The sequence below is a fragment of the Triticum aestivum genome, chromosome 7A (assembly GCF_018294505.1).
Source record: "Triticum aestivum cultivar Chinese Spring chromosome 7A, IWGSC CS RefSeq v2.1, whole genome shotgun sequence".
Taxonomy (NCBI): Eukaryota; Viridiplantae; Streptophyta; class Magnoliopsida; order Poales; family Poaceae; genus Triticum; species Triticum aestivum.
In genome coordinates this window covers 334,289,881-334,300,899 of record NC_057812.1, presented here as the reverse complement: position 1 = coordinate 334,300,899, position 11,019 = coordinate 334,289,881, and the positions used below count along the sequence as shown (strand labels likewise).

The window sequence follows — 11,019 nt, the reverse complement described above, 5'->3', positions numbered from 1 at the left end:
CTTAAAGAGTGGTCTATTCTTATTAAATCTCGATAGTAGTGACACACATATTCATAGTGTTGAAACCAAAAGATGCAGAGTTGATAATGATAGTGCAACTTATTTGTGGCACTGCCGTTTGGGTCATATCGGTATAAAGCGCATGAAGAAACTCCATACTGATGGGCTTTTGGAACCACTTGATTATGAATCACTTGGTACTTGCGAACCGTGCCTTATGGGTAAGATGACAAAAAACACCGTTCTCCGGTACTATGGAGAGAGCAACAAATTTATTGGAAATCATACATACAGATGTATGTGGTCCGATGAATGTTGAGGCTCGTGGCGGATATCGTTATTTTCTCACCTTCACAAATGACTTAAGCAGATATGGGTATATCTACTTAATGAAACATAAGTCTGAAACATTTGAAAAGTTCAAAGAATTTCAGAGTGAAGTTGAAAGTCATCGTAATAAGAAAATAAAATTCCTACGATCTGATCGTGGAGGAGAATATTTGAGTTACGAGTTTGGTGTACATTTAAAACAATGTGGAATAGTTTCGCAACTCATGCCACCCGGAACACCACAACGTAATGGTGTGTCCGAACGTCGTAATCGTACTTTACTAGATATGGTGTGATCTATGATGTCTCTTACTGATTTACCGCTATCGTTTTGGGGATATGCTCTAGAGACGGCCGCATTCACATTAAATAGGGCACTATCAAAATCTGTTGAGACGACGCCATATGAACTGTGGTTTGGCAAGAAACCAAAGTTGTCGTTTCTGAAAGTTTGGGGCTGCGATGCTTATGTGAAAAAACTTCAACCTGATAAGCTCGAACCCAAATCGGAGAAATGTGTCTTCATAGGATATCCAAAGGAAACTATTGGATACACCTTCTATCACAGATCCGAAGGCAAGACTTTTGTTGCTAAATTCGGAAACTTTCTAGAGAAGGAGTTTCTCTCGAAAGAAGTGAGTGGGAGGAAAGTAGAACTTGACGAGGTAACTGTACCTGCTCCCTTATTGGAAAGTAGTACATCACAGAAACCAGTTTCTGTGACACCTACACCAATTAGTGAGGGAGCTAATGATAACGATCATGAAACTTCAGAACAAGATACTACTGAACCTCGTAGATCAACCGGAGTAAGATCCGCGCCAGAGTGGTACGGTAATCCTGTTCTGGAAGTCATGCTACTAGATCATGATGAACCTACGAACTATGAAGAAGCGATGGTGAGCCCAGATTCCGCAAAATGGCTTGAAGCCATGAAATCTGAGATGGGATCCATGTATGAGAACAAAGTATGGACTTTGGTTGACTTGCCCAATGATCGGCAAGCAATTGAGAATAAATGGATCTTCAAGAAGAGGACTGACGCTGACGGTAATATTACTGTCTACAAAGCTCGACTTGTCGCAAAAGGTTTTCAGCAAGTTCAAGGGATTGACTACGATGAGACCTTCTCACCCGTAGCGATGCTTAAGTCTGTCCGAATCATGTTAGCAATTGCCGCATTTTATGATTATGAAATTTGGCAAATGGATGTCAAAACTGCATTCCTGAATGGATTTCTGCAAGAAGAGTTGTATATGATGCAGCCGGAAGGTTTTGTCGATCCAAAGGGAGCTAACAAAGTGTGCAAGCTTCAACGATCCATTTATGGACTGGCGCAAGCCTCTCGGAGTTGGAATAAAGGCTTTGATAGTGTGATCAAAGCATTTGGTTTTGTACAGACTTTTGGAGAAGCCTGTATTTACAAGAAAGTGAGTGGGAGCTCTGTAGCATTTCTGATATTATATGTAGATGACATATTACTAATCGGAAATGATATAGAATTTCTGGATAGCATAAAAGGATACTTGAATAAGAGTTTTTCAATGAAAGACCTCGGTGAAGCTGCTTACATATTAGGCATTAAGATCTATAGAGATAGATCAAGACGCTTAATTGGGCTTTCACAAAGCACATACCTTGACAAAGTTTTGAAGAAGTTCAAAATGGATCAAGCAAAGAAAGGATTCTTGCCTGTGTTACAAGGTGTGAAATTGAGTAAGACTCAATCCCCGACCAATGCAGAAGATAGAGAGAAAATGAAAGATGTTCCCTATGCTTCAGCCATAGGCTCTATCATGTATGCAATGTTGTGTACCAGACCTGATGTGTGTCTTGCTATAAGTCTAGCAGGGAGGTACCAAAGTAATCCAGGAGTGGATCATTGGACAACGGTCAAAGAACATCCTAAAATACCTGAAAAAGGACTAAGGATATGTTTCTCATATATGGAGGTGACAAAGAGCTCATCGTAAATGGTTACGTTGATGCAAGCTTTGACACTGATCCAGACGATTCTAAATCGCAAACCGGATACGTGTTTACGTTAAACGGTGGAGCTGTCAGTTGGTGCAGTTCTAAACAAAGCGTTGTGGCGGGATCTACATGTGAAGCGGAGTACATAGCTGCTTCGGAAGCAGCAAATGAAGGAGTCTGGATGAAGGAGTTCATATCCGATCTAGGTGTCATACCTAGTGCATCGGGTCCAATGAAAATCTTTTGTGACAATACTGGTGCAATTGCCTTGGCAAAGGAATCCAGATTTCACAAGAGAACCAAGCACATCAAGAGACGCTTCAATTCCATCCGGGATCTAATCCAGGTGGGAGACATAGAGATTTGCAAGATACATACGGATCTGAATATAGCAGACCCGTTGACTAAGCCTCTTCCACGAGCAAAACATGATCAACACCAAAGCTCCATGGGTGTTAGAATCATTACTGTGTAATCTAGATTATTGACTCTAGTGCAAGTGGGAGACTGAAGGAAATATGCCCTAGAGGCAATAATAATGTTATTATTTTATTTCCTTATATCATGATAAATGTTTATTATTCATGCTAGAATTGTATTATCCGGAAACATAATACTTGTGTGAATACATAGACAAACCAAACGTCACTAGTATGCCTCTACTTGACTAGCTCGTTAATCGAAGATGGTTATGTTTCCTAACCATAGACATGTGTTGTCATTTGATTAATGGGATCACATCATTAGGAGAATGATATGATTGACATGACCCATTCCATTAGCTTAGCACCCGATCGTTTAGTATGTTGCTATTGCTTTCTTCATGACTTATACATGTTCCTATGACTATGAGATTATGCAACTCCCGTTTGCCGGAGGAACACTTTGTGTGCTACCAAACGTCACAACGTAACTGGGTGATTATAAAGGAGCTCTACAGGTGTCTCCAAAGGTACATGTTGGGTTGGTGTATTTCGAGATTATGATTTGTCACTCTGATTGTCGGAGAGGTATCTCTGGGCCCTCTCGGTAATGCACATCACATAAGCCTTGCAAGCATTACAATTAATGAGTTAGTTGCAAGATGATGTATTACGAAACGAGTAAAGAGACTTGCCGGTAACGAGATTGAACTAGGTATTGAGATACCGACGATCGAATCCCGGGCAAGTAACATACCGATGACAAAGGGAACAACGTATGTTGTTATGCGGTCTGACTGATAAAGATCTTCGTAGAATATGTGGGAGCCAATATGAGCATCCAGGTTCCGCTATTGGTTATTGATCAGAGACGTGTCTCGGTCATGTCTACATCGTTCTCGAACCCGTAGGGTCCGCACACTTAAGGTTTTGATGACAGTTATATTATGAGTTTATGCATTTTGATGTACCGAAGTTTGTTCGGAGTCCCGGATGTGATCACGGACATGACGAGGAGTCTCGAAATGGTCGAGACATAAAGATTGATATATTGGAAGCCTATATTTGGATATCGGAAGTGTTCCGAGTGAAATCGGGATTTTACCGGAGTACCGGGAGGTTACCGGAACCCCCCGGGAGGTATATGGGCCTTAGTGGGCTTTAGTGGAAGAGAGGAGAGGTGGCCAGGGCTGGGCCGTGCGCCCCTCCCCCCCTAGTTCGAATAGGACAAGGAGAAGGGGGCGCCCCCCCCTTCCTTCTCTCTCTCCTCTTTCCCCCTCCCGAATCCTATTCCAACTAGGAAAGGGGGGGGGGGATCCTACTTCCGGTGGGAGTAGGACTCCTCCTGGCGTGCCCTCCTCCTGGCCGGCCGCACCTCCCCCTGCTCCTTTATATACGAGGGCAGGGGCACCCCTAGACACACTAGTTGATCCACGTGATCATATTCTTAGCCGTATGCAGTGCCCCCTTCCACCATAATCCTCGATAACATTGTAGCGGTGCTTAGGCGAAGCCCTGCGACGGTAGTACATCAAGATCGTCACCACGCCGTCGTGCTGACGGAACTCTTCCTCGACACTTTGCTGGATCCGAGTCCGGAGATCGTCATCGAGCTGAACGTGTGCTAGAACTCGGAGGTGCCGTAGTTTCGGTGCTTGATCGGTCGGGCCGTGAGGACGTACGACTACATCAACCGCGTTGTGCTAACGCTTCCGTTGTCAATCTACAAGGGTACGTAGATCACACTCTCCCCTCTCGTTGCTATGCATCACCATGATCTTGCGTGTGCGTAGGAATTTTTTTGAAATTACTACGTTCCCCAACACTATTGTCTTGTCAAAACTTTGATTTGAGTGTGGGCTATCGTCAAATCAAATCAGAACCAACGATGTTCGTAATGTTGTCTTACTCGTGGTTGTTTCCTCGAGCATACACCATTATATCCTTTGGGTCTGACCAATGCTAACACCTTGTTCACATGATTATGGAGTTCCATTTATATGGAAACCTGGATGAATTGTTGTTGAGCCCATTGACAACATTTTCATCTTCTCCATGATTTCGTTGGACATTAAGCTAGTGTTGCAAACTTTGTAAGCATTGCCTTCGTGTCCCGTTCATGAGGTATATGTTTGGATGAAAGAAGAGACTTCCTCTTACTTCATGTGCATTGATGCATGTTGCCGCCGTGGATTTGAGAAAGTTTGTTTTGTTTCCTCTGGAATTATCCCAAGTCAGCCATGCATTCATGTGAAGTATTATGTGGTCTAGAGATTTGCAACCTTCATTCTATATGTATTCCTAGCACACCAAGCCACTGATTGATTTGTTCAAGGAGAAGAAGTTCCTTCAGAAGAGCTAATCCGGACTTATGTAAGGACCTCGATATCCTCGTTGATGGTTCCCCACCTAAACTCGGTAGTGTTTTATTATAAGACTATTACGTGGTCATGCTTGTCTGGGATAGCGTGTTCACATGTATGTAGCATAACTAGCTCATGTTTCGGAGCTTGCTATCGTAGTTCAACTCCCGAGAATCTCGCAATGTCATCTCGTCGAATTGTGTTGCAAACTTTCTTCTGCAGACATGTTGAGTCTGAAGTATTCTGTTACTAACCAGATCTAAATCTCAGGCAGATATGATGGTTGGAACATTCCCAACATTTGCATTTTGTTCCCAGCTTGCACCGCCGTTGTGCCAATTTCCCATGGGCTGCTCTCTCAGTAATTGCTGTTTAGGATCATCTTCAAAAGTGGTCCTGTCGGGACCCCAATTCTAAGTCACACCGATCTAGCATGTAACAGATCATATCGCTTTGCGGCCTCACGCACGGTATTCCCACGGGTGTCGCCTTACCTGGCCCGGGACCGTTTGCGCCTTTTGGCTCACGTATATGATAGTGTCACTAGCATCCATATGACAGAGTACCCGGGCCGACATGACTAGTCGTGAACCCAAAGTGGCACTAACTTACAGGGACATGCATACATGAAACATCATCGAGCATGTCGGTCATCAGCGTGTAAATCCGAGTTGTAGCAACTGGGCTAACAGGTCTCCGGGAATCCGAGCTGTAGCAGGCTAGTAGGACTCCAGAAGTCACGGCGTGACATTTCCCCGAAGGGACATACACAGGAACGATGTGAATCACATGCCAACCAGTCTAAGTGTTCCGAAGCAGTAGTGCTGAGCTAGCAAGACTTCGGTGAACCGGGTTGTAGCGGACTACCATGGCTCAGTGGAAGCACCAGACTACATTTCCCCATAAGAGAGGCTACCAGGGATAGACAACTAGGTTGTCGGATCCCACACATAGCAATACACGTCACACATACGCATAACATGCAAGTATGTGTTGTACAACATGGCATCACAACATAACTCAAACTCATTTAAACCTATAAGGATGCTAGGCGACCCTCCTCCATGGAGCTCCCTCGGATTGGCGCGACTGTGGCCATTGGATGGCTTTGACTTTTGCGGCTGGACGGTGGATCAGTTGACTGCATGGTAAAAAAATGTTACTTCTGCTTTGCTTTCACGTTTGGCTGACTTGTGGCCCTTTTACTTGTGTGATTCAGCTCGTTGCTTGTGGTTTTTTTTGAACCATGGTGTAAGCCAACCAGTACGCTACCTGCGTGTGGTCGTGTGTGAGTCGTCCCCTGTCTCTGTGGCTGACGCGAGCGCGGGAGCCGCACGACGTGCGAGAGAGAGAGAGAGAGAGAGAGCGCCGCGTGCTTGAGATCTTTCAGCGTCCAATCCGTGTGCCCCTCACGCACTGCACCATTCGTCACTATCACACCAAATCCACCGCGGTTCCTCCGCAGTCGCCTGCAACCCTATCCCCTTACCGCCAAACCCCGCAGCCACCGCAAGCCCGCAACCGCCCTCCTCCTCCATCCTCTCGCGCTCCCCTCCCACATCTCATCCACCCCTCTTCATCTCGGACCGGATCAGAGACGTGTGGGCGCGGAGGCGAGCTTCTCCGGCGGCGGCGACCTGCAGGCAAAGGGCGACGGCAGCGGCGCTGGATTTGATGCAGCGCCATGGATCGCCCCCTGCTGAGAGATGAGGATGCTGGACTGCCATCATTCCTCCTTCACTGTGCGGTGCCTCCTGCGAGTGTCACCTCGTCCCACCGGCTTCCAGCGCCGTGGATCCGCCGGGATGGAGGGCAACAAGTGAGAGGGAGCAGGAGAAGAGGTGAATCGAGGGAGTGAAAGGAGCTCACACGGGAAGGGGCGCCTCCTCCCATGACGGCACGATCAGCGGCTCTTGCTCGACCCCATGATACACAACACAGTGGTAGGCTCGACTCCCTTTCTCCCCTCTCCCAATTTCTAAATCGTTAGATCGATTCATCTTGATCTTAGACGTTAGTTAGTGATTTTGTTCTCTCCTTTCCATCTAATGAAGGATTCCTTCTTCTAAGATTAGTTAGTAACTTAAGCACCAAATATGAATTTATTAGGACAAAGAAAAGAGCATATGGCAAAATTCTCTGAAATCCCTTGCTAGCATTTTTCTCTCTGAACTATTGTTGGTTGATAGACCAATGACCATCACGACTTGCACTTACATGACGCATTTTGCCTATGTTTTTGGGGTGAAATTTTGCCTTCTCTTAGGTTGTGTTCTGCCAGGTATAAGTTTGCCTGCAAATTGTTTGTGCTAATGTCTGTAAGAGCTGCTATAGTACACCTATATCCACATCGATGTAAACAAAAAACTTGGACATATATGGTACTATTTTCTACCATGGACAAAACAAATTTTCCTAGAAAGAGTTGTTGTACAGTAGACTTATATCTATGCCGGATGTTAATAATCTGTTTTGTGTTGGTCAAATTGTTTAAAGCCGGAGCTGGGTCAAGGAGCTGGCTCTGCCTTCGCCATTGCCTGAGAGAAGCAACACTGGTGTTGGGCGTTTTGTTGTATCCTTTCCATCTCATGATGTGATTCTTTCTTTAAGATGAATTAGTAACTTTGGGTGGAGGTGGCAGCACAACCTGCTGGTTGTTGTAATGCCTACCTCAAAGAGATTTAACTGCTTAGAAAATTATTTTTCTACTTGGCTGTTTTGCACATGATGAGGTATGACATGGAATGGTTGGATTTTTAGTGGTAGGTGATCCTTATGCCGGCGGTGATAGCGACCACCACTGGTATACAACAATCCAGTGGTTGTCTCATGTGTGCTCCTATCCTCCCCACCTCCCCCAGATGCTTAATGTTCAGAAAACTAATGATTTGGTTCTTGGATGTTCATACATAATCTAGGTTGTTCTTGAGCTCCAAGGCTGGCCTTAGGTTAGCAATTCGGCATCGGCACACTTCGAATCTATACCCCAGGTGAATACCTTGTCTATTTGGTTTTTCTTCATGAATGCTAATAACTTGTATCGTTTCTACACTGATATATGTACTCATATCTCTTTTGAATCTGTTTAAATAAGCTGCAACTTATGTCCGAGAGGCTTGGTTAATGCAGAGATCATAGAAGCTTAATGCTGCAAATTAGGTGTAGTACAAATATGTCTTCTAATGTTCACAAGCACTCACTTATATCTTTATCAATGTACTTTAAATTCGAATTGTCTGTATATACACACCTTAAAATTAAGAAACTTTGGTCGTGCATAGAGAGTTGGGTCAGGGAAGAAATCAAAGCAGTGACGGCTCTGCACTAGCTGTGCAGGGATCGAAAGCCTATAGGTATAGCAATAAATTCCCCTTTGATGCTCAAGTTAAATTTCTTTGTCGAAGATATGGTTGGAAGTTATGTTTTTGATTTGATTCTTTAAACTATAGGCTATTTTGCGTATTAATTATTTATATTTTCTTACTGCACATGCCTAAATCTCATGTAAGACTGAACGGTACTCTGCCATGGTTTTTAATCTCTTTATGTTTTCCTACTGCACTAGCCTAAATCGAGCTAAACCGGCACAAACTGCAGACGGCATTCCTCGAAGTTCTACCTACATCTACAACTGCACAAAAGCTTGGATCTTTGTAGTGTGTCTCCTCATCAGTAGAGATTACATAGTAGGTAGTAGGGACACCATAATATCCTATTTTCTTACTTCAGTATTTTCTTTTAGAATATATAAGTATATTTCAGTAATACGTGTCTTGTTTTACTTTGTCCGCGGTAACTGTGGATGTATTCTCGGCTTTACTGTCAGTAAAAAGAAGGCATACAAAACATTAAGTTTCTGCTCTGGTTGAATGCCTCATTTAATCGTCGCATATTTATTTCAAGTTACTCAATTCTCATCGAGCTTTCCTTATGCTTTCCATTGATAAATAAGAAATTTAATATGCAATATTTTTAATATGTGAGAAGGCGAGAGAAGAATAAGAGGGGTTGTCAGGTCGGACTATTTTTGCGTGTCTGACCAGAGATGGCTGGATCCGTCAGCCGCTTTTCCAAACAGTGCAGTGCAGATTCGCTGACTGGAGCAACATCTAAACGTTCGCTACTCTAGCTTCTTTTTACATTTCTTAGTATCAACAAATAAGTTGGTCACATTATATACTTAAAGATTACAGCAGTCAGCAGGTACAAAATTCTTCGCTGACTAACATAATTAGGTATGCCGCTCATCTATGTTTTAGAAATAGATAATGGTTAATTTTTCCAATGTTGGCCCACCTGGTGAATTGAGTTGTGTCTATGAAGGGTCAGTACAGTAGTTGCTTTAAAAAAAGAGTAACGGTTTGGTTGCCAGAATGGCGGTACTGAAAAATCGTCTGTAATGGTCATCTGTGTTGTCGAGTTGGAACTTGATTCTTTTGAAGCTGGAGTAGCTAGGTTGTCTACATACATGCTGCCCACTAAATTCAGATTTCAGTATACTCTTTAGAATAGGATGGATCACTGTGCTGTCTTCAGAATTAGAGCTAGAGAGAAGGGAAGAGTTGCCACCATAGCATTTATTTGTGACCGCATGGTCCCATTGTAGATTTTCTTGAAGTACAATAGCCTCTTCTTCTTGGAAGAAATAGATTGTTGTCTGTACCTCAGGTCTAACAGGGCTTGTAAGTTAGCCGGTGTACTAATTTTGACGCTTCTTGGTCGATGTTTCGGAAGAAATGGGCTTTTGTATATTCGCACAAGCTTCCTTCGTCTATGTTATTTTCTCTCTTTAGTGTTGCTTTGATGTTCCTTTTTCACTGTTCGATGTTCTGCCTTGGGTGGCCTCTTTCATGGTTACAGCTCGATATGGCTATCTATGTATACATATGTAGGTTTTGTTTGAACTGTACTCAAATCGTGTAGATGTTTCCATATTCTTGCCTTCCTCTTTTTAACTCGTGAGATTGTTAGATAGTTGAATATCATAGGTCTATTGGCATTCTGTTTTTGCAGTTTGAAATGAGTAATTGGTCCATTGATATTAAACTTCACAATAGGTAGTGGCAGATATGCTGGACATCTATTTTCTGGTGCAGGAATGACACTATTGCCCAAGTCCTCAACACATATATTTTTTATTAACGGAGAGGATTATTCACCTTTGCTGCTGCAGGCGTTCAAGACCTAGCGGGGCTGGGCCAACCGGTCCTTCATGTTCAAGATATGGCCCTGATGAGCCCTAACAACCCGTGCTACCGGCCGGGCACCTTCTTCCTGAGCCGGGTCCGGAACCAGACCAACAGGGACACACTGAGCGAGTACTTGTGGCATGCTGTCAAGTCGGAGGGGTGCAACCAGGCAGCTGCCGTGTGTGTCCAGGTTCATATAGTCAAGGTGTTCGCTCATCGCCCAGTACGAGTGGAAACGGGTAAGGACTACCACAGGTTATGTAGCTCATTGTTTTGATAGCTCTTAACTAAACACACATAATTTACAGGTTATTGTTTCGTAATGTGTTTCAGGCGACATGGTGACATTGCTGCAAAACAACGAGGAAGGAACATATGGTTGACACTGATGCATGTAATGGGTTATACAATATAACTTAATTTTGAATGTGTCATGTCCTATACGTATATGTTATAATTGAGCCTTTTGTCAGCCTCTATGTTATCTGAGTTTCCAGATTTTTTGCTTGCTGCGATCCTTAAATTTTCTGGTTGTTAGCAATACTAAACTTTGTCATCTTCACAAAGAGTGCAGTTCCATAGTAAGGCTGGAAACGTGATATTTTCTTATGGTAGGCGTACATTTTAACTATGGAAGTGACCTCTTTTATTTGTCTATTTGACGGTCATATGTATGAATAGTTGAAAATGGTATCCAAATGGCGCATTTTTTTGGGCAATTCCTACCATGCACCTAAATGG

The 11,019-nt window shown here is 43.6% G+C and overlaps 1 protein-coding gene across 18 annotated transcripts; it reads left to right on the top strand.

Annotated features, from left to right (window-relative positions):
• The first annotated feature begins 6,460 nt into the window (after positions 1-6,460).
• LOC123154351 (uncharacterized) lies at positions 6,461-10,757 on the top strand. Of its 18 annotated transcripts, none has more exons than XM_044573107.1 (6): positions 6,476-7,032; positions 7,586-7,920; positions 8,008-8,079; positions 8,655-8,779; positions 10,263-10,517; positions 10,612-10,757. In XM_044573107.1, exons 2-6 carry the CDS (start codon positions 7,865-7,867, stop codon positions 10,659-10,661), a joined length of 558 nt encoding a protein of 185 aa, XP_044429042.1. In that variant the 5' UTR covers positions 6,476-7,032; positions 7,586-7,864; the 3' UTR covers positions 10,662-10,757. The 18 variants fall into 18 exon arrangements, 2 of the variants coding, with proteins under 2 accessions (XP_044429042.1, XP_044429043.1); XR_006476804.1 differs by having other exon boundaries at positions 6,477-7,032; positions 8,687-8,775; XR_006476802.1 differs by having other exon boundaries at positions 6,477-7,032; positions 8,655-8,775.
• The last annotated feature ends 262 nt before the right edge of the window (positions 10,758-11,019 follow it).